This window comes from Pipistrellus kuhlii, unplaced genomic scaffold, assembly GCF_014108245.1.
Source record: "Pipistrellus kuhlii isolate mPipKuh1 unplaced genomic scaffold, mPipKuh1.p scaffold_m20_p_8, whole genome shotgun sequence".
Lineage (NCBI taxonomy): Eukaryota > Metazoa > Chordata > Mammalia > Chiroptera > Vespertilionidae > Pipistrellus > Pipistrellus kuhlii.
The window spans coordinates 70,646,604-70,670,186 of record NW_023425584.1 but is presented as its reverse complement, the minus strand read 5'-3'; the positions used below and the strand labels follow the sequence as shown (position 1 = coordinate 70,670,186).

At 59.1% G+C, this 23,583-nt stretch overlaps 1 protein-coding gene across 1 annotated transcript; it reads left to right on the top strand.

Annotated features, from left to right (window-relative positions):
- Positions 1–4,850: 4,850 nt before the first annotated feature.
- On the top strand, positions 4,851–16,390 carry LINGO3 (leucine rich repeat and Ig domain containing 3). Its single transcript, XM_036424152.2, has 2 exons — positions 4,851–4,972; positions 14,298–16,390. The coding sequence occupies exon 2, from the start codon at positions 14,353–14,355 to the stop codon at positions 16,141–16,143; it is 1,791 nt and encodes a 596-aa protein (XP_036280045.1). The 5' UTR covers positions 4,851–4,972; positions 14,298–14,352; the 3' UTR covers positions 16,144–16,390.
- Positions 16,391–23,583: the final 7,193 nt, after the last annotated feature.

Genomic DNA, 23,583 nt, shown 5'->3' with positions numbered 1-23,583 from the left:
AGACGGGCTAACACCCCTCTGGTTCACTTAGACTCCCCCAAACCCTCTCATCATCCCTGTTCACAGAGAAGGAGACCTTTCTAAGGGTCACACGGCCTCCCGCACCTTCTGCTCCCCACCTCCTGTACTCAAAAGCCACCAAAGCTGACTGTCCCATGGGTGCAGAAACGCAGCCCAAGCTGAATGGGTAGGAGGTCCATGTGGTAGGGGGCAAACAGAAAGGAAGGAACCCCTGCCCACCACCCTGGCCCCAGTCAGCAGCTGGGAGGGAGCAGGTGCCCTGGCTCTCACCCTGCAGGTCCATTCCTGTCCCCAAAAGCCAAGAGGAGACCTCACTGCACTCCCCTGCTCCACGAAAGGACTGGACAAGGCCTGCAACCCTTTGCCACAGAGCCCAGAGACGCCCCTCCCTAACCCCCCACCCCCACCCCCGCTGCATCTGGGCATGCCGCTGTCTGTGTCTGGATCCCCGGTTCCTGGTGAGTGAGACAAGAGCAGTCTGGTTCTGTGTGGATTCAGACAAGGACATGGATGTGAAAGGAAGAGGGTTCTGTGAATGGGAAACTTCGCAAATGTGAGTGGCTCTTGGGTCCCAGGGATGTCGGTTTGAGCTCAGGGTCAGCCCAGGCTGAACAGGGATGACACCCCTCCAGACGGCCCTCCTGCTCCCCACTGCTCTCAACATATCCCTCCCCACCCTCAAGCCCACGCAGAGCCCCACTGTCTGCAGGAGTGCCGGCTGGCTTGGCCCGGAGGTCAGAGTTTGATGCCCGTCAGAGCACATGTCTGGGTTGTGGGCTCAGTCCCCAGTGTGGGGGCCTGCAGGAGGCAGCCGATCACTGATTCCCTCTGATCATTGATGTTTCTATCTCTCCCTCTCCCTTCCTCTCTGAAACCAATAAAAATATATTTTTTAAAAAGACGAAGACTAGGAGCTAGAGCACATGTGTCTTCTCTGATTGAGTTCGACACCCCTAAGCTAGAGGGTAGGAGGTCTCTGATGCCCAATAAAGTCTGGCTACTGAATGAGGGCCCTCCTGTCTTGTCAAGCTTTCTCCCTCCATTCAGGGCCCAGGTGAGCAATCTGGGGTTCCTTGATCCACCCTGCCAGCTCCCGCCCATCCCTCAGGGCCATGCCATGCTGACCAGAGCCAGCAGGGGTCAGGATCACCCAGGAATGAAGAGCCGGAGGCAGAAAACAAGCGCCCTGGTGTGCTCTACAACCCGGAGGGATTAGAATTGCTTCCATGTTACAGACGGAGCCAGAGAGGTCACTAGCTTTGGTCACACATCAGGGACCCAGCACCACGCCAGGGTCTGGATCTGGGGCCCAAAGCCTCCATCGCTCTGGATGCACTCTTGCCACTGAGCACCGGGTGGCTCCGCACCCAGTTACAGAGGGGGCACCACTTGTCGGGGGCCCCCTCGCCTGCCCCCACCAGCTGAAACAGCCCATCCTACACATCTTGCTGCAGAAAGAGGACCAGGGAAGGAGTGATTTTAATTTTAGAAATAATTGTGACCACACAAGGGCTCCTGCTGGCTTTCCCAGGCACAGCGAGGGTAGGGAGAGCCCATGGCCCCTGCTGTACCGCCCCACCCCTATCATCTCCCCCCCCACCCCCCCGCCTGCCGGAAGGACTTGGGAAAACCTCTGGGCAAGTGGCTGCATCCCTCCCATCCCCAACCCCTCCCGTGGCTTCCCCATCTGGAGCCATTCTCTCCTCCCAGGTGGTCCATCTCCATGGTAACTTCCCTATCTCAGGTGGTTGTAACCTTGGCAACCAGGTAGTCTTGCCGCCCCACTGCCTGGGAGGCTCTAACTCCTCGCTGCACCCTTTTCCCACGCTACCCCCTTGCTCCCCATGACAGCATCCCTCTGGGGGTGCTGAGCCTGAGAGGCCTCCCCAGCAGCTGATCCCACCTCCTCTTCTCCTGAACGCCAAAGTGCTCATTCTAGCCATTTGCTGAGCACCTGCTATGCGCTCCGGGGACACGACAGTGAGCAAGTTAGGAGTGGTCCCTGCCCTCGGAGGGCTTCAAATGGTGACGTTTTGTAGGAAGATGCTGGCCAAGGACAGAAAGGAGAAGATGAGCAGTGGTTTCAGGAAACAGAAGACACTTTGAGGGAAACAGGTACCACTTCCCCTCCTCAGGCTCCCGAAAACCCCACCTCTGGGAGGAAAACCTACCACCTTCCATGTCACTGGCTCACTGGTTCATTCAACCGATGTTCACTGCACACCTACTGTGAGCCTATTGGAGCCACAGACAGGTTTTAAACGGGCACATGATATACAGGGTGAATCAGTAAATTACAGAGGCTCTCATCTGGGGAAAGTGGAGAGGGGTAAGAATGGGACCGAAGGAGGCAGGAGGAGACGTGAGTCGGAAGGGAATCTAAGGGTTCTGGGCAGACGTCTGGAGGGAGGGTGTGCAGGCCTGGGAATGGCCATGCCGAAGTCCTGAGGTGGCCTGTGCCCTTGGCCTCAGCCTGCTCTTCAGCCAGGCATCCAGAGCAATGACCACAGCCGGGCAGAGCCACCAGCACCCTCCTGGTAACCCCCTCTGTCATCACAAGTGACGTTTTTGCAGCCCTGGAACATGGGGATAGTTCTGATCCCCGAAGTACAGGTGTGGACATAGAGGCTGGAGGAGAATCTCCCATAATCCCACAGCCAGGAAATGGCAGAAACAGGATCCGAACCCAGGCCATTGTGTTGGCTAGCCCCCCCTCACCCTGTAGGACTCACCTCCAGCAACCCCCCATTAGGGAAGCATCCCTGACCCCAGTCTAAGTTGGGCACGGGGTCTCTCTCTGATTTTCCTCCCCACTGTATGATTATTTTTTAAATATATTTTATTGATATTTTACAGAAAGGAAGGGAGAGAGATAGAGAGCTAGAAACGTGGATGAAAGAGAAACATGGACCAGCTGCCTCCTGCACAGCCCCTACCGGGGATGTGCCCACAACCAATGCACATGCCCTTGACCGGAATCGAACCTGGGACCTTTCAGTCCAAAGACCGACGCTCTACCACTGAGCCAAACTGGTTTCGGCTGTATGATTATTTTGTTTGTCTACTCCACGCCCTTTCCATGGCAAGTCCCCTGTTCTCCCTCCCAGCATCCCTCTCTCCTGGCACACAGTAGGCTCAATAAGCTTTCCTTGAGAGGCAGGCATCGGGAGGAAGAGAGGAGAGCTCAGAGGAGAATCTGTCCCAGGTCACATGGCTTGTCCCAGCAGTGACTTCTCTGTGCAGGAACCTGGGTTGGTCTCGGGGGTGGGGTTCCCTGGGGGAGGGGTGCTCAGGTCCTCTTTCTGCACTTCTGGGGGCCTGGGGGCCAGGGAGGGAACCTCTCACCTCAGCCTGAGGGGGGTCTGACTGGTGGCCTCCTGGGATGCAGTTTCTGGGCCTTGGGCCAAGGAGACAGTCTGGGAACAGAGCCTGCTCCAGTCACAGGTGGCTGAGCTGATGCCAGGCCACCACCAGAGCAGCTGGAAGGACGCAGTGGTCAGGGAGGGCCAGCGGGAGCGGGGGAAGGGGAGACAGTGCAAGGTTACATGCCCTCAGCCCTCAGGGCAGCCAGGCCCGCCCTGAACCTCTCCCGTGGGTCAAATGGCATCTCTGAGCCGTGATGTCCTTCTCTGGGGCGGTGAGGAGCTGAGGACCTCTGTTGAGAATGGAGACCAGCGCTTAGCCATGGCAACTGGGGTTATTAGCATGATGGGGGATGCCCGCCACCCTCTGTCCTCTGCCCCCATGACCCCCACCCCCTGCAGGAACATCCCGCCTCCCCTGCCTGACCCCACAGAGTGAGCCCCGAACAGCGCAGCACTCACTCCTGGCCAGAGCTGGGCAGCCCCAGCCTCGAGGGTCAGGACACCCACTCCTGGTCCGACTTCTGCCCTCGCTCCTCTCTTCCTGGGAGCCGACTCTCCCGGCATGAGAGTCAGGAATAGGGACCCGTCACCCCGATGCTCCATGATTCTGTCTGCTCCAACAGGACGCCCTTCGGCCAAGGCCGGCAGGCCCCCTCCTGGCGTGAGGTCCCAAGCATGGGGCCCTCCACACGGCTCAGCGTGTGTAAAAGCAAGACTCTCCTCTCGCAAACATCCTGAGTGCCCTCCTACTGCACAGGCCTGGTGAGGATTCGACGGCGAAAAAGCCCCATTAGTCAGACAAACACAGGTAATTACGAACGGGCCAAGAAAGCCGGGGGAAAGGCATGGCAGCCAGGCCCAGGGCACGGCGGCTGCAAAGGCCCTGAGCCCGGAGCGTGCCTGTCTGCGGAAGAGCAAAGAGCATCTGCTCTGGGGCCAGAACGAGGGGAGGGAGGGGGGGAGGGAGGCAGGACAGAGCTTAGGTGAGATCCCGAGGGCCACGGGGAGCCAGAGTCGGTTCTAGAGGCTGTGGTTACGCTTCCTCCGGGCAGCCCGTGGGGAATGAGCCTGGAGCTCTGTCCTGAGTCTGCGAGAGGCTGGGGCAAGTGCCAGGTGCCAGGTGGCGAAGGCCCGGACTGGGGGCATCGAAGAGGGGGTTGGGTCCCAGAAGGGCACAGATTAGGGTCCTGCGTTTCCTGCCCTTCAGCCTCGCCATGGCCACGGGGGTCCTCGGACGCGCCCCAACACAGGGAGGGAGCACGCTGAGGCGCATTCATTCATTCATTCATTGATTCCTGGTCGTGGTCCCCAGGCCCTCCCGTGACGCCTGGTGCTCGGCCCGGCACCTGCGCGCACTAGTCCCCGCGCGCCCCCGGCCCCGGCCCCTGCCGCCGGGCGCCCACAGGAGCGCGCAGGCCGCGTGCACAGCCGCGCGCCCCGCACCGGGAGGCGGCGGCGGGCGCGCGCACGGCGGCCCCGGAGGCGGCGGCGGCGGCGGCGGCGGCGGCGGCGGCGGCGGCTGCTCGTCTCGGCTCCAACGGCCCCGGTGCCGCAGCCCGCGCCTCGTCCGCGGCGGAGCCGCCCAGGTGAGTGGCCGCGCGCGGGGCCCCGCGACCCCACTCCGCCCCCGCCCGCGGCCCCCCTTCCTGCCCGGGGGCGCTCTCCTCCCGGGCACATCGCCCCTCGCCAGGCCCCCGCGCGCCCCCGGAAACTTTGGGGGCCACTCCCCACGCCAGGGCTCCCCCCGCCGCTCCCCGGGGGCGCAGAGGAACGGGGAGCCGGGTGGGCGTCTCCTTGGGGCAGGGAGGACGCCCGGCAGAACGTACCCCCTCCCTGGGTGGGAGAAGGGGCGCCCGCCGGCTTAGGGAACAGGGACCATCGGGATGGAGGCGTCAGTCCTGCTCCTCCGGTCCATCTCGCGCCAGGGGCTGGTCCAGCGGGTGGGCGGGCGGGTGCCGAGCTGTCAGGAAGGTGAAGGGGCATCTGGGGACCTGCTCCATCCTTGGGCCTGGAGAACAGCCCAGCCTGTTGGGAGGATTTGGGGGTGCGAGGCTGAGCCCCTTGCGCTATGGGCTAGTGTCCAAACTGCACCAAGGATGACGGGAGACTTGTCTCCGTCCCCTGAAGCCTGGCCTCTGGGGTCTGGCTGGCGGAGGCCACTGAGCCCCATTCAACAAGTTAGGGGGGGGGGGGCAGCTCGTGCCTTGATCTGGGCACCAGAGCAGACCCAGCCCTTCCTTGGCAGAGCACCTTAACACTGCTTTTGTCAACCTGTTCCCCGGGAACTAAAGGCTCACGTACCCTAGCCCCCCCAGTTCTGAGAAACCAGAACCTGCATTTTTCACAGGCGCCCCCTGGTGCATTCGTGTGTGCACAGAGAGGGTGGAGAACCTCTTGCTTCTGGCAAAAGGGGGAGGTGGGAAGGGGGCGTCTGGCGCCACGTGGCAGCAGGCAAGGGAACCGACCTTCTGGGATTTGATGATGGAGCCCTTCGGGGCCAGCAGGGCTGAGACCCGGAGCGACCCGGAGGGCTGTGCGGAGGAGGTGTGCAGGAGGGAGGGAAGGCTGCGGGGAGTGAGTGCCCGGAGGTGGAGGACACGGGTCTCCCTGTGGATGTGGCCGTGGAGCCAGGTGTGCCATGGGCAGGGGGCGGTCTTTGTCTGGAGCCTGCACCAGGTGGGCTGGGGGCCCATGGTCTCCAAGCATCAGCATGTGAGGCAGGATCTGAGCTGGAAGGCCCTGGGGCCTCCCCGGGCTCCCCCACAGACCCAGCCTCACACTCCATCTGGATGCTGTGGGGTGCAGAAAGGAGCCGCCAGCCGGGATGGGGTGCAGAGGGTTAACAGCCCTCCCCCTCCTGCTGCTCTGGTCCCTGTCCTAGCCGGGACTTCTGGCAAAGGGCAGCCCCGTTCCAGCTCCTGCTGTCACAGGAGCGTGAGCACTGGCTTCACCCCACACCAGCTGAGACCAACGGCCAGCGGCACGCCCCGGCCTGGCGCTGCCCTCCGGGAGCCGCTCCGTTAACGGGGCTGATATCACCATTGTCGCCAACACAGCAGCTCAGCCTGCACCTGCTCAGCCTCAGTGTGCTCGTCTGTAGAATGGGGGTGGTTGCTCCCGGCCGCCCCCAGACTGAGCCCAAGATCTGAAGGTGCCTTGCTGAGTGGGAATAAAGAGCAGATCGGAGGCAGCCGCTTGATTCCTCATCCCACAGCGCTGTCATTCCCGGGCGCCCCTGAGTCACCACCCGTCACCAGGTAGCGAACTCTCCAAACAAAGCTTGCCCCGGGTGGGCCTGAGGGAGCCACCCACCCGTGTGTCAACCCCAGGCCTCAGGAGAGAGCCCACCGCCCTCCACTCTCTGGCCGGGCTCTGGGGTTCAGTGGGAAGGAGCTGGCCTGAGATGTTGACTCTCCAGCAGAGTTATGCCAGGGGAGCCGGGGGCCCTTCTGACCCTCAGTCTCCTTTTCTCCAAATGCTCTCCACTATTCCCACGCTCAGGGCAGGGCTGGTGGGCGAACCAGTGAACATGGGGGCCTCGCCTGCGGAGAGCGGTCGGTCGGCAGCCTCCTCCCTCCCACAGGCTGGCGAGGAAAGTGGGTCTGGAGGCCCCGGGCCTCCGAGGGTTAACAGGGACTGACGGCGGAGGAGGTAATTCGGGCTTAATGAATTATCATGGATGAGAGCACAGATCTGGGACACAGGATGGCCAGGCCGGGGGGCGTTGGCAGCGTGTCCCCAAAAACAGGCCTTGGCGGGCCCCCGCCTCCCAAGCCTGAAGTTTGGATGAGGGTGTTACGGGGCCTGCCGAACCGTGCTCCCCTTGCTCCCTCCGGCCCCGGTTATGGCGGGGGCAGGGGGTGTTGCGGTAGGGGAGGGCGGGGGGGAGGACAGAGAGAGGGTGCCCTGGGGACAGAGCTGCCACGTTCCCAGCATCTATTCACCCCCCCTCACTGGCCCGCCCTGTAGGCTCCCTGCTGCCTCCGCCCTGTTTGGCTTCGCCCAAAGGGTCTTCGGCATCCCCTGGCCTGGGCGGGAGAGGAGGCGGTGACCAGGAGGCGGTGACCAGGTGGCGTGGGAGGGGGAAAGTTCGCTCGGAATAGAGGGGGTGGTGGGAGGGAATGGGGTCCGAGGGGTGGTGCTCAGGTACTCAGCCACAGCTGCCTCCCCTGTGCTGAGAGCGCCATGGCTCCGTGGTGTAGGACAGCCGGGCTTGGAGGAGAGGAGGGGTCTGCTTCCGGGTCCTGCGGGGATGGGCAGATTTGGGGGCCTCTCCCTAGGTGGGTCCCCTCACTTCAGCAGATGCTGAAGGCAGACCCCATGGGGAGCCTGGCCCCTCCGCCCGCCTTCCCAGCCCCTGACGCTGAGGCACAGCCCACTTCCTCTTCAGCGCCGCAGGGGCCCTGGTGCGCCCCCTGTGGCTGCTGTACCAAGTCAGCACAAACCCAGTGTGAGCCTAAAACCGCACAACGTGTCCTCTCACAGAGCTGGAGGTCGGAAGTCCTTAACCCAGGTGTGGGCAGGACTGGTCCTTAGGCTCCAGGAAGAACCATTTCTGGCCTTTTCCAGCTTCTAGAGGCGCCACACCCTGGCTCGTGGCCCTTCCTCCATCCTCACAGCCAGCAGCGCAGCCTCTCCCACTTCTGTGACTCTGACCCTCCTGCCCGCTCCTGTAAGGACCCTGCTGGGCCGTCTGGGGTCAACTTATTAGCATCCTTGATTTCATCAGCAAACGTAACCCCCTGCGAGTCAGGTAGGGCTCACAGGCCCCCGGAAATTAGGACCTGGGGGCTCTCGGGGGCTACTGTTCTACTGACCACAGGCCTCACCTTCCCTGCTGACTTTCTCCATCGCAAGGCCCACGTGTGGTCTCTAAGTCTTGCTTCTGTTTCTTCCCCATAGACAGGATGATGGGCGTTTTGTCTGTTTTGTTCAAAGCTGTTTCCTGGTAGAATTAGAATAGCACTTAGTACATACTAGGTGCTTATGGAATGAATGAATGAATGAATGAATGAACGAATGAACAAGTGAATGTGGTCAAGACTTGACCAGGAGCAGAGCAGGGCCTAGGACTCAGCTCCTGACCCTATGTGGCACCCCATGGAGACTTTTCCAGATACAGTACCTTTTTGGTTGACTTCGTTATGTATATTTGTATTTACTTCAGAGAGGAAGGGGGAGAGAGAGAGATAGAAACATCCATGATGAGAGAGAACCATTTTTGAGTTGAGCATTTGAAAGGCGCCCCATTAGGCCGGGATGCCACTGTGCTCAGAGCTCGGGACAGAAGGAGCGGAGGCCTCGAGTGTGGGTGGGAACCAGGGTGTCTGCTCAGTACCACACAGTGCCCAACACGCCCCCTACAGAGAATGCCTGGCCCCCACGTCAGCGGTGCTGTCGGGGAAAGACCCTCACACACCGCGGGCCCATTCTGCAGGTGGGAACACTGAGGCAGAGAGGGAAGAACATCTGCTGAGTGCTGGGTGTGAGCTGGAGCCTGTGCTGCAGGTGGGGCAGCTGGTAGAGCAGGAGACGCGCACGGGGGGGGGGCTGTGGGATGTGTGGAAGGCAGAGCTGAGGGCACCTGGAGACCTGTGACAGGCTGGCTGGGTGTGTGAGAGAGGACTTTCGGTGACACCGTCCCATGGGAGAGAGGGGGAGCCGGGATCATACTGTTCCCGGGCTGAGGTTGGGATGCTACGGGGCCTCCTGGGAGAGGCCAGGGATGTGACTGGATCCTGAGGCTGGAGCTCGGGGGAGACGTGGTGGCCGAGACACAAATCAAACGTCATCAGCCACGGCTGCCTGGCCAGGAAGCTCAGTTGCTTAGTGTCATCCTGATACACCAACGTGGTGGGTTTGATCCCTGCCCATGGCACATACGAGAACCAACCAATGAATGCACAAATACGTGGAACAATAAATCAATGTTTTTTCTCTCTCCAAAAAACAAAAAAGGAAAGAAAGAAAGAAAGAAAGAAAGAAAGGAAGGAAGAAGGAAGGAAGGAAGGAAGGAAGGAAGGAAGGGACAAAAGAGTCATCAGCGAATGGTGGTATTCAGTCATGGGAGGAGGGAGGAGAGGCCCCAGGTGGGTGGCAGATCTCTGGGGAGGGAGGGGTATGGAGGCCCCTAAAAACTCAGCCCCACAGACGCAGGACGGGAATCCAGATCAGATCCTGATCGGGAACTGGGAGTCCTGCTCTTCTCCTCTCTGGGAGACCCAGCCCTGCAGGCCCCTTGCTCACTTGGGGTGCCCAGTCCTGTAATGTCTGTGAGGCAGAGCCTGAGGCACGCGGGCATCCTGGCTGCAGCCCCCACACAGTGCTCCCCTGAGACCATCCTCCTGCACGTTCTCCCACGTTCAGGCCTGGCCAGCGTCTGGGAAAGGGAGGGACCGGGGGTCCCGCAGGCAGAATGGAGCTCTGGGCCAGCTTCCAGTCCCCGCCCTGCACCCCTCACCCGCAGAGGAGATGACAGGGCCGCGCCTGAGGCTGAGGTTAGAGTTGACAAACTGGGTCACAGCGTGATGCCCCCGCCTGGCCCCGGACCAGCTGTCCTCTCATCCGGGCAGTAATTATAGAGCCGGGGCTCTGACAGGCCAGGTCCAGAGAGGGTGTGTTTCTCACCCGAGGCCACACAGCCCGTTCGAACGAGGCCTCTCCCCGACTGTCTCCCCGGCGGGGCCCTCGCTGTCCCGACCTTCCGTCCCTCGAGTACTTCCTTCCTTCCTGCGTCCTTCAGCCACAGGCTATGGCAACTATTTTTTTATTATTATTATTCTTTCCAACCTAACGTGTTTGCACAGTCCCTTTTCGTCTCTGGCGGCGGCGGCCGGCCCTCCGCCCCAGCCTGAGCCGCTCGGCCGCACTCCAGGCCTGTCCTCTGCCGCGCCCTCCGCGGACTGTCCTTGCTGCCGCCATCTGCTTGGCTCCCTCCCTCCCTCCGCGGAGCCTCTGCACGAACATCCCTCTCTCAGATAATTAGATCACGGCAATCCCTCGACACCAGCCACCGCCCTTTTCCTGGATTTCTCCCTCCCCACGTGCGCACTCAGGCGGGAGAGGCTGCCTGGCGGCCCAGCTCCCGGACGCTGACCTCTTTGTCCCCTGGGCTCCGTGTCCCCGGCACCTGGGACCCGCCGGGGCCCTTGTACCTGCCTGTCGGCTGGAGGGCTGAGCTGGCACCGGCACTGCAGTGTCTCTGGGAGGGGAAGATAAAAATCGGTCCAGCAAACACAGAAGTGTGTTTCAAATTGTAGCTGGCTGAGCTGCCAGGACCTTGTCCTGGTGCTGTAAAAGAAATAAAAATAAAGAAATTAGCGAGTGTTATCACCCGCGTAGCCCTGAGATGTCCCCCCGCCACCTCCGATGGGCTGTGTGAACCTGAGCCGGTGACGTAAGTGCTTTGAGCTTCAGGGTTCCTGTCAGTAAAGTGGGGGTGACAGCAGCCCCTCCCGAGCGTGTGTGGGAATTAAAGGGCACAATACAGGTGGAGCCTTTCGCCCAGGCTGGCACACGGTGAAAACTAGACAAGTGTTCGCCATAACGGTGGTGATGATGCATCAAACGAGGGTTTACTTATATTTTGTTAAGCCTCACCTGAGGATATTTTCCCATTGATTTTTAGAAAGTGGGAGAGAGGGAGGGAAGGAGAAAGGGAGAGGGAGAGGGAGAGGGAGAGGGAGAGGGAGAGGGAGAGAGAGAGAGAGAGAGGAATATCGACTTAAGAGAGACACATCGATCGGTTGCCTCCCGCGTGCTTCCCACCCAGGGCTGGGGATTGAGCCTGCAGCTGAGGCATGTGCCCTTGACCAGAATCAAACCTGGAGGAACCCTTCAGCCCGAGGGCCAGCCCTCTATCCACTGAGCCAAACTGGCTAGGGCAAATTAGGGTTTAAATAGCATTTCAGGAAGACTAAGGTGGGGACATTAGTACAAAAATCAACCAGTGGCATTGGGGGTGGGACCAAAATAAGGTCAGGGAGAGAACCTTGCAGGGAAGGTGTTTGGCGCAGCATATGCAAAGGTCCTGAGGCAGGAGGGTGCCTGGCATGTTGGAGGAACGATGAGACGGCCGGTGTGGCTGGAGCAGCATCAGTGAGGGGAAGAGGGAGGAGGCGAGGGCAGGAAGACAGGGAGAGGGGGGCAGGTTGTGCAAGGCCGGCGGGCCCTGGGAAAGACTGAATTTCATTCTAGGGGTATGAAATTCTCCCTGCAGAAAGAACATACCAGGCAGCTCAGCCCCCCAAGGAGTCTGTATGGGGGGAGGGCGGGGAGAGTTGAAAAAGTCAGCCCTTTAACACCTTGGGACCCAGCCAGGGAGGGGTCACTCCCTCCAGAGCGGGCTGCTGAGTCCGTCCCCCATTCCCGGGCAAGGGAGCCGTTCCTCATGGCCACAGGGAGCGGCCCGGCAGGGAACTGGGGGTGACCTCAGAGCCAGGGACAAGCTTAAGGTAGGAAGCTGCCGGAGGCATGAGACGGGCGGCTGAACAGGGAACCATCCGTTCTGGCTCTGTCCCCACCTGGGCCACAGCCCACCGTGTGCTTTCCAGGGAGAGGGTGACCCGGAAAAACAGCCTCGGCAGGGAGGCTTGCCTTGGGGAGGCGGTGTGTGCCTTGCGATGCCCGGGTTGGGATTAGGACAGTGGCAGTGAGCGAGCACAACCAGCCAGCGCGTGCTCCTTTCCCTCGGTCTCCCTGCGATGTCCCCCAGCTGGGGACAGGCACCTACGACCTATGACCTCCCGAGACCTCTGACCCCTATAGAGCAGGGGTCCCTCGATGTCCTTGTGGGGTGACCACATCCTCAGCTGCAGGAGCTCTCTCCCCGCCCCTTCACTCCTGCTCTGCCTCCGTCTTCACGTGGCTCTGCTCCCTCTGAGTGTGTCTACACAAAGACTCTGCTTCCAAAAGAGGCCACACTCACAGGCCCCGGGGGCAGGACTGGGACATGTCTTTTGGGGGGACCCTTTTCTACCCAGTACCGAGTCCCAGCTCACATGGCACCTTTCCAGGCCCTTTCACCAGCCCTGGTCCCCGTGCTCATCCATCGTGCTGCTTCCCCTCACAGCCTCTGTCCGTGCCTCCTGTGGGTGTTTCTTTCTCAGGGAACTTTGTCTGAATCGGTCTCAAAACTCTGTGACGGAGTTTTGATCAAACTATTTCCATTAAAAAGTACTGAGTGTTGATGTTCATCAAGCAGGCGCCACGTCTCAGGCACACTTTGGGCTCCAAGATTAAGACACCCGAAAGCAGTGGCTCTCAGTCTTCCTAATGCCGCGACCCTTTAATATGGTTCCTCCTGCTGTGGTGACCCCCAACCACAACATTATTTTCGTTGCTACTTCATAACTGTGATTTTGCTACTATTATGAATCGCAATGTAAATTTCTGTGTTTTCCAATGATCGTAGGGTCTGCAGCAGCTGTTCCCAATCTGTGAATTTTTCTCAGTTTAAAAAATTACAAAGCATTTATTGGACTGGAGAAGAATCATGCAAATATAACGTAAACATTTTGGTTTACATTAGGCAAACCGCTAGCAGGGTCGCCTAACACCATCGGAAAACATCTGATGGTTGGGCCCATGCAGACAGGTAGCAGAGGGAGGACAAGATAGGTGGGAGAGCTGAAGCCAGTTTGGCTCAGTGGTAGAGCATCGGTCTGCAGACTGAAAGGTCCCAGGTTCGATTCCGGTCAAGGGCATGTACCTTGGTTGCGGGCACATCCCCGGTAGGAGGTGTGCAGGAGGCAGCTGGTCGATGTTTCTCTCTCATCGACGTTTTTAACTCTCTTATCTCTCTCCCTTTCTCTCTGTTAAAAATCAATAAAATAGATTAAAAAAAAAAAAAAGATAGGTGGGAGACCTGGTAAAAACTCTGGGGGCTGGGAAGGGGGACACGTAGACCATCTATGTCCCCACCCCACCAATGCGAGCCCCAGAGGGCAGGATCTACCTCTGCTCAGAGCCCGCTTTATACCAAGCACTTAATAAATGGGGGTGGGGGTGGAGGGGTGGCACCAAAATGTTTCCATTATATTTACATGATTCTTCTCCAGCTCAATAAATGCTTTCCTTTGTAATTTTTTAAACTGAGAAAAGTTCACAAAACATAAAATTTACCCATTTAAGGTGCACAATCTGTGGTTTTAGTATATTTACAAAATTGTGCAACCATCACCACCATCAAATTCCAGAACATTCCATCACCCCAAAAGAAACTCCCAACCCCATTCCCAGCCTCTGGCAGCCTTGCATCTACTTCCTGTCTCTGGAATGTGCCTGTCCCGGACATTTCACATAAATGGACTCACACACCGTGTGGCCTTGTGTGTCCAGCTTCTCTCACTGAGCATCGTGTTTTTCAAGGTTCGTGGTGTTGTAATGAATGTCAGTGCTGCTTCCCTCCTTTTCCTGGCTGAGTGATACTCCAGTGTGTTGATGGACTGCATTGTGCTTATCCGTTCACCCATATTTGGGCACTTGTGTTGTTGCCACATTTTTAAAAATATATATTTTATTGATATTTTTACAGAGAGAAAAGGAGAGGGAAAGAGAAACATCAATGAGAGAGAAACATCGATCAGCTGCCTCCTGAACACTCCCTACTGGAGATGTGCCCGCAACCAAGGGCAACCAAGGTACATGCTCTTGACGGGAATCAAACCTGGGACCCTTCAGTCTGCAGGCCGATGCTCAATCCACTGAGCCAAACTGGTCAGGGCTGTTGCCACATTTTGGCTAGCAGAATGCTGCTGCTGTCAACATGGGTGTATGGGTTTACGTGAGGTTGTGTGTGCTGGAACCAGGTGTGGGATTGCGGGTCCCCCAGGAGATACATGCCACCGGTGGGCGCTCCTGGGACGGGGCAGGGAGGCCAGACTCCGGTGCTAACGCTGCCCCCACTCCCAGGTGCCCACGAAGATGGTGGCGGGTCCCTAGGCCGCGGCTCCCCAGGCTCCACACCATGACCTGCTGGCTGTGCGTGCTGAGCCTGCAGCTCCTGCTCCTGCCCGCGGCGCCGCCCCCGGCGGGGGGCTGCCCGGCCCGCTGCGAGTGCGCCGCGCAGACGCGCACGGTGGCCTGCGCCCGGCGCCGCCTCACCGCCGTGCCCGACGGCATCCCGGCCGACACGCGCCTGCTGGAGCTCAGCCGCAACCGCCTCCGCTGCCTGAACCCCGGGGACCTGGCCGCGCTGCCGCTGCTGGAGGAGCTGGACCTGAGCGAGAACGTGATCGCGCACGTGGAGCCGGGCGCCTTCGCCGGCCTGCCGCGCCTGCGCGTGCTGCGCCTGCGCGGCAACCTGCTCAAGCTCCTGCCGCCCGGCGCGTTCGCGCGCCTGGACAACCTCACGCTGCTGGACCTGAGCGAGAACAAGCTGGTCATCCTCCTGGACTACACGTTCCAGGACCTGCGCAGCCTCCGCCGCCTGGAGGTGGGCGACAACGACCTGGTGTTCATCTCGCGCCGCGCCTTCGCGGGGCTGCTGGCGCTGGAGGAGCTGACGCTGGAGCGCTGCAACCTCACGGCGCTGTCCGGGGAGGCGCTGGGCTACCTGCGCGGCCTGGGCGCGCTGCGGCTGCGCCACCTGGCCATCGCGGCGCTGGAGGACCAGAACTTCAGCCGCCTGCCGGGCCTGCTGCACCTGGAGATCGACCACTGGCCGCTGCTGGAGGAGGTGGCCGCGGGCAGCCTGCGCGGCCTCAACCTCACCTCGCTGTCCGTCACGCACACCAACATCACGGCCGTGCCGGCCGCTGCGCTGCGCCACCAGGCCCACCTCACCTGCCTCGACCTGTCCCACAACCCCATCCGCACCGTGCCGCGCGGCTCCTTCCGGGACCTGGTGCGCCTGCGCGAGCTGCACCTGGCGGGCGCCCTGCTGGCGGTGGTGGAGCCGCAGGCCTTCCTGGGGCTGCGCCAGATCCGGCTGCTCAACCTCTCCGACAACCTGCTGTCCACGCTGGAGGAGAGCACCTTCCACTCGGTCAACACGCTGGAGACGCTGCGCGTGGACGGGAACCCGCTGGCCTGCGACTGCCGCCTGCTGTGGATCGTGCAGCGCCGCAAGACGCTCAACTTCGACGGGCGGCTGCCGGCCTGCGCCAGCCCCGCCGAGGCGCGCGGCGACGCGCTGCGCCACCTGCCGGACTCGGCGCTCTTCGAGGTCTTCGTGTGCCGCAAGCCCACCATCCGCGAGCGGCGGCTGCAGCGCGTCACGGCGGCCGCGGGCGACGACGTGCGCTTCCAGTGCCGCGCCGAGGGCGAGCCGGCGCCCTCCGTGGCCTGGGTGACCCCCGGGCACCGCGCCGTCACCCGCGCCAGCACCGGGCGCGCGCGCGTGCTGCCCGGGGGCACGCTGGAGATCCGCGGCGCGCGGCCGCAGGACAGCGGCACCTACACGTGCGTGGCCAGCAACGCGGGCGGCAACGACACCTACTTCGCCACACTGGCCGTGCGGCCCGAGCCCGCCGCCAACCGGACCCTGGGCCCGGGCGGCGACGGCCGCAACGAGACGCTGGCGGCGGCCGCGCGCTTCCCGCTGGACCTCACCACCATCCTGGTGTCCACCGCCATGGGCTGCATCACCTTCCTGGGCGTCGTCCTCTTCTGCTTCCTGCTGCTCTTCGTGTGGAGCCGCGGCCGCGGGCAGCACAAGAACAACTTCTCGGTGGAGTACTCCTTCCGCAAGGTGGACGGCCCGGCCCCCGGCGCCGGCCAGGGCAGCTCCCGCAAGTTCAACATGAAGATGATCTGAGAGGGTCCGGGGGGGGGGGGGGCTCTGTCCCCACCAGCCCCCCTGGCCGGCCTGTCCGATGGTGACACCTATGCATTCCCCGGAGGAGCGGCTGCAAGCTGCCGGCTGGCGGCACTCCCCTGTTTTTTGTAGAGACCCCGCCACATGACCTTTTTCATCAGGGTGTGTCTTTTGCAGAATTTCTCCAGCATTTTCTAAGGTTTCCCCTGTCTTCCTGGCCCTGCGTGGTCACTGAGCTGCATGGGGGAAGGGGAGAGGGGAGCCCCAGACTCCTAGGGTCCTCACTGCTCACAGTTCCCACCCACCCGGAGGCACATGGCTGCTGCTCCCAGCCCCCCGACAGCTCACACCTGGGGAGATGGTCTATACTCAGGACGCGTGGAGGGCGCACAGAAGCCAATGCTGTTCACACCTGGACACCCCCCCTCACCCCCAGCACACATCTTCACACCCGGGACACAGGGAGACACACGTTCTAAAGCAGAACACCCACACCGGGCACCCAGCAGGTGCCCCGGCTCCAGAGCTCACCGCGGGCACCCAGGACTCTTGTGAGTGCACAACACACGCCTGGGACCAGCAGCCCACAGGTGGCACACACCCAGCTCACACCTGAGTCACAGCCAGCTCACATCTGGGACGCAGCCAGCTCCCGCCCAGCTGGCCAACTCGGGGGTCTCTTGTTAAGCTGGTCAGGCTCACCCTGAGGGTGCCCAGCACGCTAGGTGATCCCAGACATGCTGGCCCCTCCTTTGCCCCAGACTCCCCTCCACCAGGACCCACGGGCCCAGCAGGGCAGGCTGCCACTAGGAGAAGCCATCTCACCAGGTTCCTCCACCACCCTCAGAGCCGCCATTGGGCCATTGAGCCCACACCAGGCCAGAGGGGCATCTTCCTGGTCCCTGGCATGGAGCATAGCTTGCGGGGTGTCCTCCAGCAAGCCAGCTGGAGTGACCTCCAACCCTGAGCCAATCCCGTGTCCCCTGCTCTCGGGAGTGAGAGCAGAGAATGTGAGCGGCTCTCGGGGTCCCTGCTCTGTGCATTGCAGGGCAGCAGTGGGGGTCAGGCTGCAGGGAGGCCTGGGCCAGATGGTTGAGAGAAGATGACAGAAGCACCTTGGTCTCTGCAACTCGAGGTCCACAGAGTAGAGTCGTAGGCAGGCGGTAGCTCAGGCGAAGGGTTTCCTCAAGGCCACTGCCCCATGGCGCTTCAGGGAGTGTCTTCCATCGCTGAGGGTCAGCAAGCAGGAGCGGAGGTGCCGCAGACGTACTCAGACACCAGGCAGGGGCTGGCCGTGGCCCTGGCCCCCCCCCCCCCCAGGCGGGGTCTTGCCCTCACTGTCTACCTCAGCCAGACCACAGTTACAGCATCACTGGGGAAGGGGCACAGGGAACGTTGTGGGGCCTGACCCCAGTCAGAAAGGAGCTGAGAGGGGGAGGACCTTGTAGGAAGGCAGAAAGCCTGCTGTGTCCCCCCCCCCCGCTGTGTCATCGCGGTCGGTGACTGCGGACCTGTAAAGCCCACCGCTGCAGATGGAGGCCGGGCCCGTGGACAGGCCCGATGGTGGTCTTCAATCCTGGGTCCCTCAGGATCTTCTGAGATGAGCCAGAGAGAAAGCCAGGCGGACCCTGGAGGTACTGAGCAGAGGATTCAGACAGAACTCAGAGGGGACATGGCTGTTCTCTCTGGCTGTGGCTGGGAATGCCAAGGCCCCAGTCCTCCCTCCGCCCACAGCGTGCACAGGCCTGCACGGTGGGGTGGTGGGTGGCTGGTCGTGGCCAGCCAGGGTGCGGACTCCACCCTAACACCGCTTGTGTGTGAGGCCCAAAGGGGCTGTCCAGCAGCTGCAAACCCCACTCAAGGTGGGCAGAGCCAGCTCGTTTTTTCCCGGAGCACTCTCCTGACCTTGGTTGCCATGACAACCCTGGGAGCCTTTCAAAATGACATCCAAGTGCCTTTAGCATCATCAAGAAGAGCGGGGGTATGTTCTCGGGAGTGTTAGAACATCACACAGAGCGTCGCACAGAGTGGGACCTCCCAGCCCCTCTGCCCGGCCCCCCCACCCCGTCCCAACATGAACCAAGACAACCCCAACCTTCCCCCGACCCTGCTGTATTCGGGGAATCATTAAAAAATAAACCGATTTAATAACAAACCTCAGGGTGTGTGTGTGTGTGCTCAAACCTCAGGTTTTTAACATTTTTACAAGAGGAGTCGGGGCAGAAATAATGGGTGAGGAATAAGGGGCTGCAGACGTCCCCAGAGGGGGCTGCCTGGCTCCCGCCCCAAAGCTGACCCTGCATCCTGGGGCGTTTGTGGGAGAGAATGAATGGTGCAAAGCTAGAGGTCGGACCTCGGGGGCACCCTTGCTGTTTGCATGGCTGTTCCCCGGTGGGAACTCCTTTCCCGCTGATGATGACCCCGGGAGCTGGATCCTGCTACGGTCCCATCTGCAGGGGGGCAGAGTCAGAGGCTGGAGGGCATAGTCTCCAGCTAGGGAGAGGCAGGTGCCGAGCAGGACAGGTGGGACCTTGCTGTCTGAGAACCCCTGCCCCATGCTTCATCCGGGGGCAGAGCCAGCAGGGGGGGAGAAAGGAGAAGTGAGGTGCAGTCCACCCCGCCCCACTAAGCCTCTGGGGCCAGCAGCTTCCTCCCCCAAGGCCTGGGGCGATCTCCTCTGACAGAGGCCCGTCACCTTTCCTTCGCCGGGGGCTCTGGGGAGAGGCAGGCAGCCTGAGTGCTAAATGTAATACTAATACACCTTACATTCTCACTCAGACCTCCACCTGACAGATGGAGAAACTGAGGCACAGAGCCCCATGTCAGGGCCAGCTCTGCTGGCCTCTGAAAGCCTGTGCTCCTTCTGGAAGGGGCTGGACCACCAACTCTGAGCAGTCAGCAGAAGCCACGGCCAAGAGCAGCCTCTCACTGGCCACCCCGGCGTTCCCCTCTGGGCCTCCGTTTCCCCATTTGAGCGTGGGAAAAAGGCTTCTGTCCTGCCCTGCAGAAGACAGAAGCAAAACAGGCGCACGTCAGGGGCTCTGGAGTGACTCCTCCGGGCCCGATTTCAAAGAAGCCAGAAAGTGGGGGCCTGGGCCTCATTTTTCCTATTCCTCCTGCAGCAAAAGTAGGTGAAACGATTGCCTCGCGTGCCTCAGTTTCCCCAAGCATGGGGTCTACTGAGTCCCTAGTTCAAACCAGGTACAAGATTCAGGGTTTTCTGAATCCTGGCTTATTCTTGAGGTGGGGATGGGAGGAAGGGAAGTCAGATGATTCAATTTTTTTTTTTTCCTTTTTGAGAAGAGAGATTTCAATTATTCAGTGTTCTTGGTTTTTCAATAATGGATACAGAAGTATAAGCCAGGGCCTCTTCCCACAGAGTTCACAATGTGAATAAGAGAACAAGACAGGCACTTACATAACAAAGGCAACTAATTCCTGGAGATAAATATATGTGTTTTGCAAAATACAAATTTTCATATAAATATATAACTGAATAGTGACTCCGTGGTGTTATATCTCAAAGGGCTGTGTAAAATAAACCCCATTTTTATATATTAAAAAAATATTTAAAATTTAAAAAAAGATCCTTCCATCTCTCCGTACCTCCTTCAGCTTTGATCTTGTCAATTCCTCACCCAACTCAGCAGTGCACCCACTTCTGCCAGAACCCAGATGATTCCATTTTTTAATACTCACTCGAGGATATATTTATTAATTTTAGAGAGAAAAAGGTAGGATGAGAAAGAGAGAAAGAGAAACATTGATGTGAGAGAAAAACATCGATTGGTTGCCTCCTGTGCATGCCCTGACCAGGGATCAAACCCCCAACCTTTTGGTGCGTGGGACAACATTCCAACCAACTGAGCCACCCAGCCAGGGCCGGCTCCAATTTTTTATTATTTTTAAATGTATTTTTTATTTCAGAGAGGAAGGGAGAGGGAGAAAGATATAGAAACATCAGTGATGAGAGAGATAAAGCTGGCTGCTTCTGCAGCTATTGGCTGCCTCCTGCACGCTCCTCCTGGGGATGGAGCCAGCAACTGAGGCATGTGCCCTTGACCTGAATTGAACCCGGGGTCCTTCAGTCCACAGGTGATGCTCTGTTCGCTGAGCCAAACTGGCGAGGCAGGCTCAATTTTTTTAAAGAAAAATCTAGCTAGTGTGGCTAAGGGAGGGAAATACTTTTCTTTGTTGCACACAGAGAGGTGGGGATTTGCTGAAAGTCACATAGCAAGTCAGAACAGAGTCAGGCCCCAAGAGAGCAGCACCTGCCCAAAGCACAATCCTGGTCTGAAGATCCTGGAATAATTAGGGGGTGGGGGTGCAGGCCCACACACTGGGGGTCTCGCAGATGGTCTCACAGAAGAGGAAGCTCTTCTCCAGGACTGAGCTGAGCCTGTCCCTCCACGACCAGAGGCCTGGCACCTGGAGGGCTTCTGTGCTATGCGTGCTTGGCTCCCGACTCAGGTCCTGGGGGTCAGCTCTGCAGGGGGACAGGCTGGCCAGTCTTGTCATTGCTTGTTTGACTCTCATCCACATTGTGGGGCCCCAGAATGGGCCCCTGAGGCTGGGGCTGGGCTGGAGCCCTGTCCATGGGCAGCTCATGGTCTTCTTAGGCAGGGGTGGGGGCATGTGTTATGGGCCCATGTTGCAGACTGAAGTATGGAGAGAGTTTTATTGACTAAGTTCTTTAGTGAATAGCTCAATTCTGACTCCACTCAGAGGCCCTGGGGACTTTATTATTTATTTATTTATTTATTTATTTATTTATTTATTTTTGTTTAAACTTTTTTTTTAAATATTTTTTTATTGATTTTACACAGAGAGGAATTGAGAGGGATAGAGAGTTAGAAACGTCGATGAGAGAGAAACATCAACCAGCTGCCTCCTGCACACCCCCAACTGGGGATGTGCCCGCAACCAAGGTACATGCCTTTGACCGGAATCGAACCTGGGACCTTTCAGTCCGCAGACTGACGCTCTACCACTGAGCCAAATCGGTTTTGGCTAAACTTCTTTATTAAGGTACCTCATATTTGTCCTCATTCCCCCATTCCCACCCCACACACCTCCCCACACATACCCCGCCCCCGTTGTCTTTGACCACTGGTTAGGCTCATATGGGACTTTTATTTTTTAAATGTGTACCTCCTGAGTCCTCTACAACACCTGTGATTTTAGACCCCCCCCCCCAACGGTGATTCTGATGTAATCCCCAGACCTGATGTTCTTTGATCTTTTAAAGAGCTTTGCTCTCCAGTACTGCAGCCGCTGGCCATGCATACATTCAGTCCCAGCTGAAATATGTTCTCAGTGTCAAATATATGCACGATCTTGAACACTTAATGTCAAAAATGATCCTATATAATAAAAGGTTAATATGCAAATTTGCCTAACAGCACAATGACCGGTCACTATGTCATGCACTGAGCACCAGGGGGCAGATGCTCAATGCAGGAGCTGTCCCCTAATGGTCAGTGTGCTCCCATAGGGGGAGCACTGCTCAGCTAGAAACTGGGCTCATGGCTGGCTAGCACAGTAGCTATGGTAGGAGCCTCTCCCACCTCTGTGGCAGCGCTAAGGATGTCCTATGGGGGGTGGGCCTAATCTATCAGTAGGACATCCCCTGGGGGCTGCTCCCAGACTGTGAGAGGGTGCAGTCCGGGCTGAGATACTCCCCCCTCCAAGTGCACGAATATCATGCACTGGGCCTCTAGTCCTATATAATAAATGGCTAATATGCAAATCGACCAAACGGCGAAATGACTGGTCGTTATGACATGTACTGACCACTAGGGGGCAGACGCTCAATGCAGGAGCTGCCCTGGTGGTTGGCGGTCAGTGTGCTCCCATAGGAGGAGCACCACTCGGCCAGAAGACAGGCTTATGCCTCTCTAGCCTGTGGCAGCGTTAAGGACCCCTCTGGGGATGTCTGCCTGCCAGCTTAGGCCCAGAGGGAGCCGGGCCTAAGCTGGCAGGCAGACACACCCCAAGGAGTCCTAGACTGAAAGAGGGCACAGGCTGGGCTGAGGGACCCCTCATTCTCCCTTATCCCCTTGCCAGTGCATGAAAGTCATGCACCAGGCCTCAATATTTTTTAATAATAGATACCATTTTGGATACCTTGGCTTAAATAAAATATATTATGAAAATTATTTTCACCTGTTATTTTTCACTTTTTTTAAATGTGGTCACTGGACAATTTTAAATATCATAGCCTGTGTGGTATTTCTACTGGTCAGCCCAGCTCTGACACCTTAGCTGTCACCTCACACTTTACCACATGGTAAGGGACCTGCGCTTTGGTAGGCTGGAGAGTTTAACCCCTACCTGCCATCCTGTCTGATGTCGTTTTCCTTAAAATAATCCTGGTGACTAACATCCAATTTAACACTTAACCCCTGCTTCTGGAGGCATGCAGGCTGCCTTCCACCCAAAGCCGGAGTGGAAGCAGCAGGCTCAGGGCCCCTGCACTTCAGCCTCAGGAGGCTGCGGTCTGGTGCCTGAGGGTGCACTGCCTGTGAGGCGTCCTGGAGCAGTCCCGTGGGAGCACAGAGGCCCTCAGACTTCGCCTAAGCCTTGCCCCTGCTGCTGCTGAGCACCTCGAGGCCTGGGCACATTCTTAGCAGGGCCACGGCGGAAAACCTGCTGTTGAGAGGCCAGGTGAGTGCTCGGACTCCAGGGCCCTGTGCCTGATGCTCTGGGTGCCCAGGAACTGCAGCTGGGCTGTCTGCTCGGCCCTGTGCCCTTGACAACACCTAGCGGCCCAGACGCTGCTCTGGGCACCATGGCTGGAGCTGTGTAGCCACGGAGCACTGCTGGGCCCTGGCTGCGGGTGTGCCATGCTCTGCCGGCCCTGCACCTCGTGGAGCAGGCTGCTGGTGCAGAGGAGCTGAACCTGAAGGACTAGCTGAGCTGTGACTACCTGGCAGAGGCCACAAAGGCCTCACTGGCACTGCTGCGGGACTGACCCTCCGAGTGACATGCTTGTTCCAGGGCCTCTGCAGAAGGTAGGCACTCCTTTCAGGGCTGGGGCTGGTGGCATTGCCTTCACAGAGGGCCGATGCCCCCTTCCAGAACGCTAGTGCACCCCACCTCCAATGCCTGCCCCTTCCTCTGTTGGGAATTTAGGCCCATGTCCACCCCAAGAAGGCAGGTGCCCCCTTCCAGGAGTGAGGGCTAACAGCCAGGGCCACCTGCCCCTCTTCCCAGTGTGGACACCCCCTGTCCATCAATGTGACACCCCTCCCCACACCTTCCAGCAGAAGCCAGTATGCTTCTAGTGCTGGGGTCTGATGATCATGGTCTCCACAATAGCAGAGCATAAACACTCCTTTCAGTGCCAGCAAAGGTTGATAAACTGGCCTGCAACTCATCAGGGGACATAAGGGAATGAGTGGGAACTCAGTTTATGCCTCTGAAAATGGACACAGGAGC

What these genes read in the sequence shown, in the direction of transcription:
- LINGO3 (XM_036424152.2), top strand. Translation starts at nt 14,353, where the DNA reads ATGACCTGCTGGCTGTGCGTGCTGAGCCTGCAGCTCCTGCTCCTGCCC.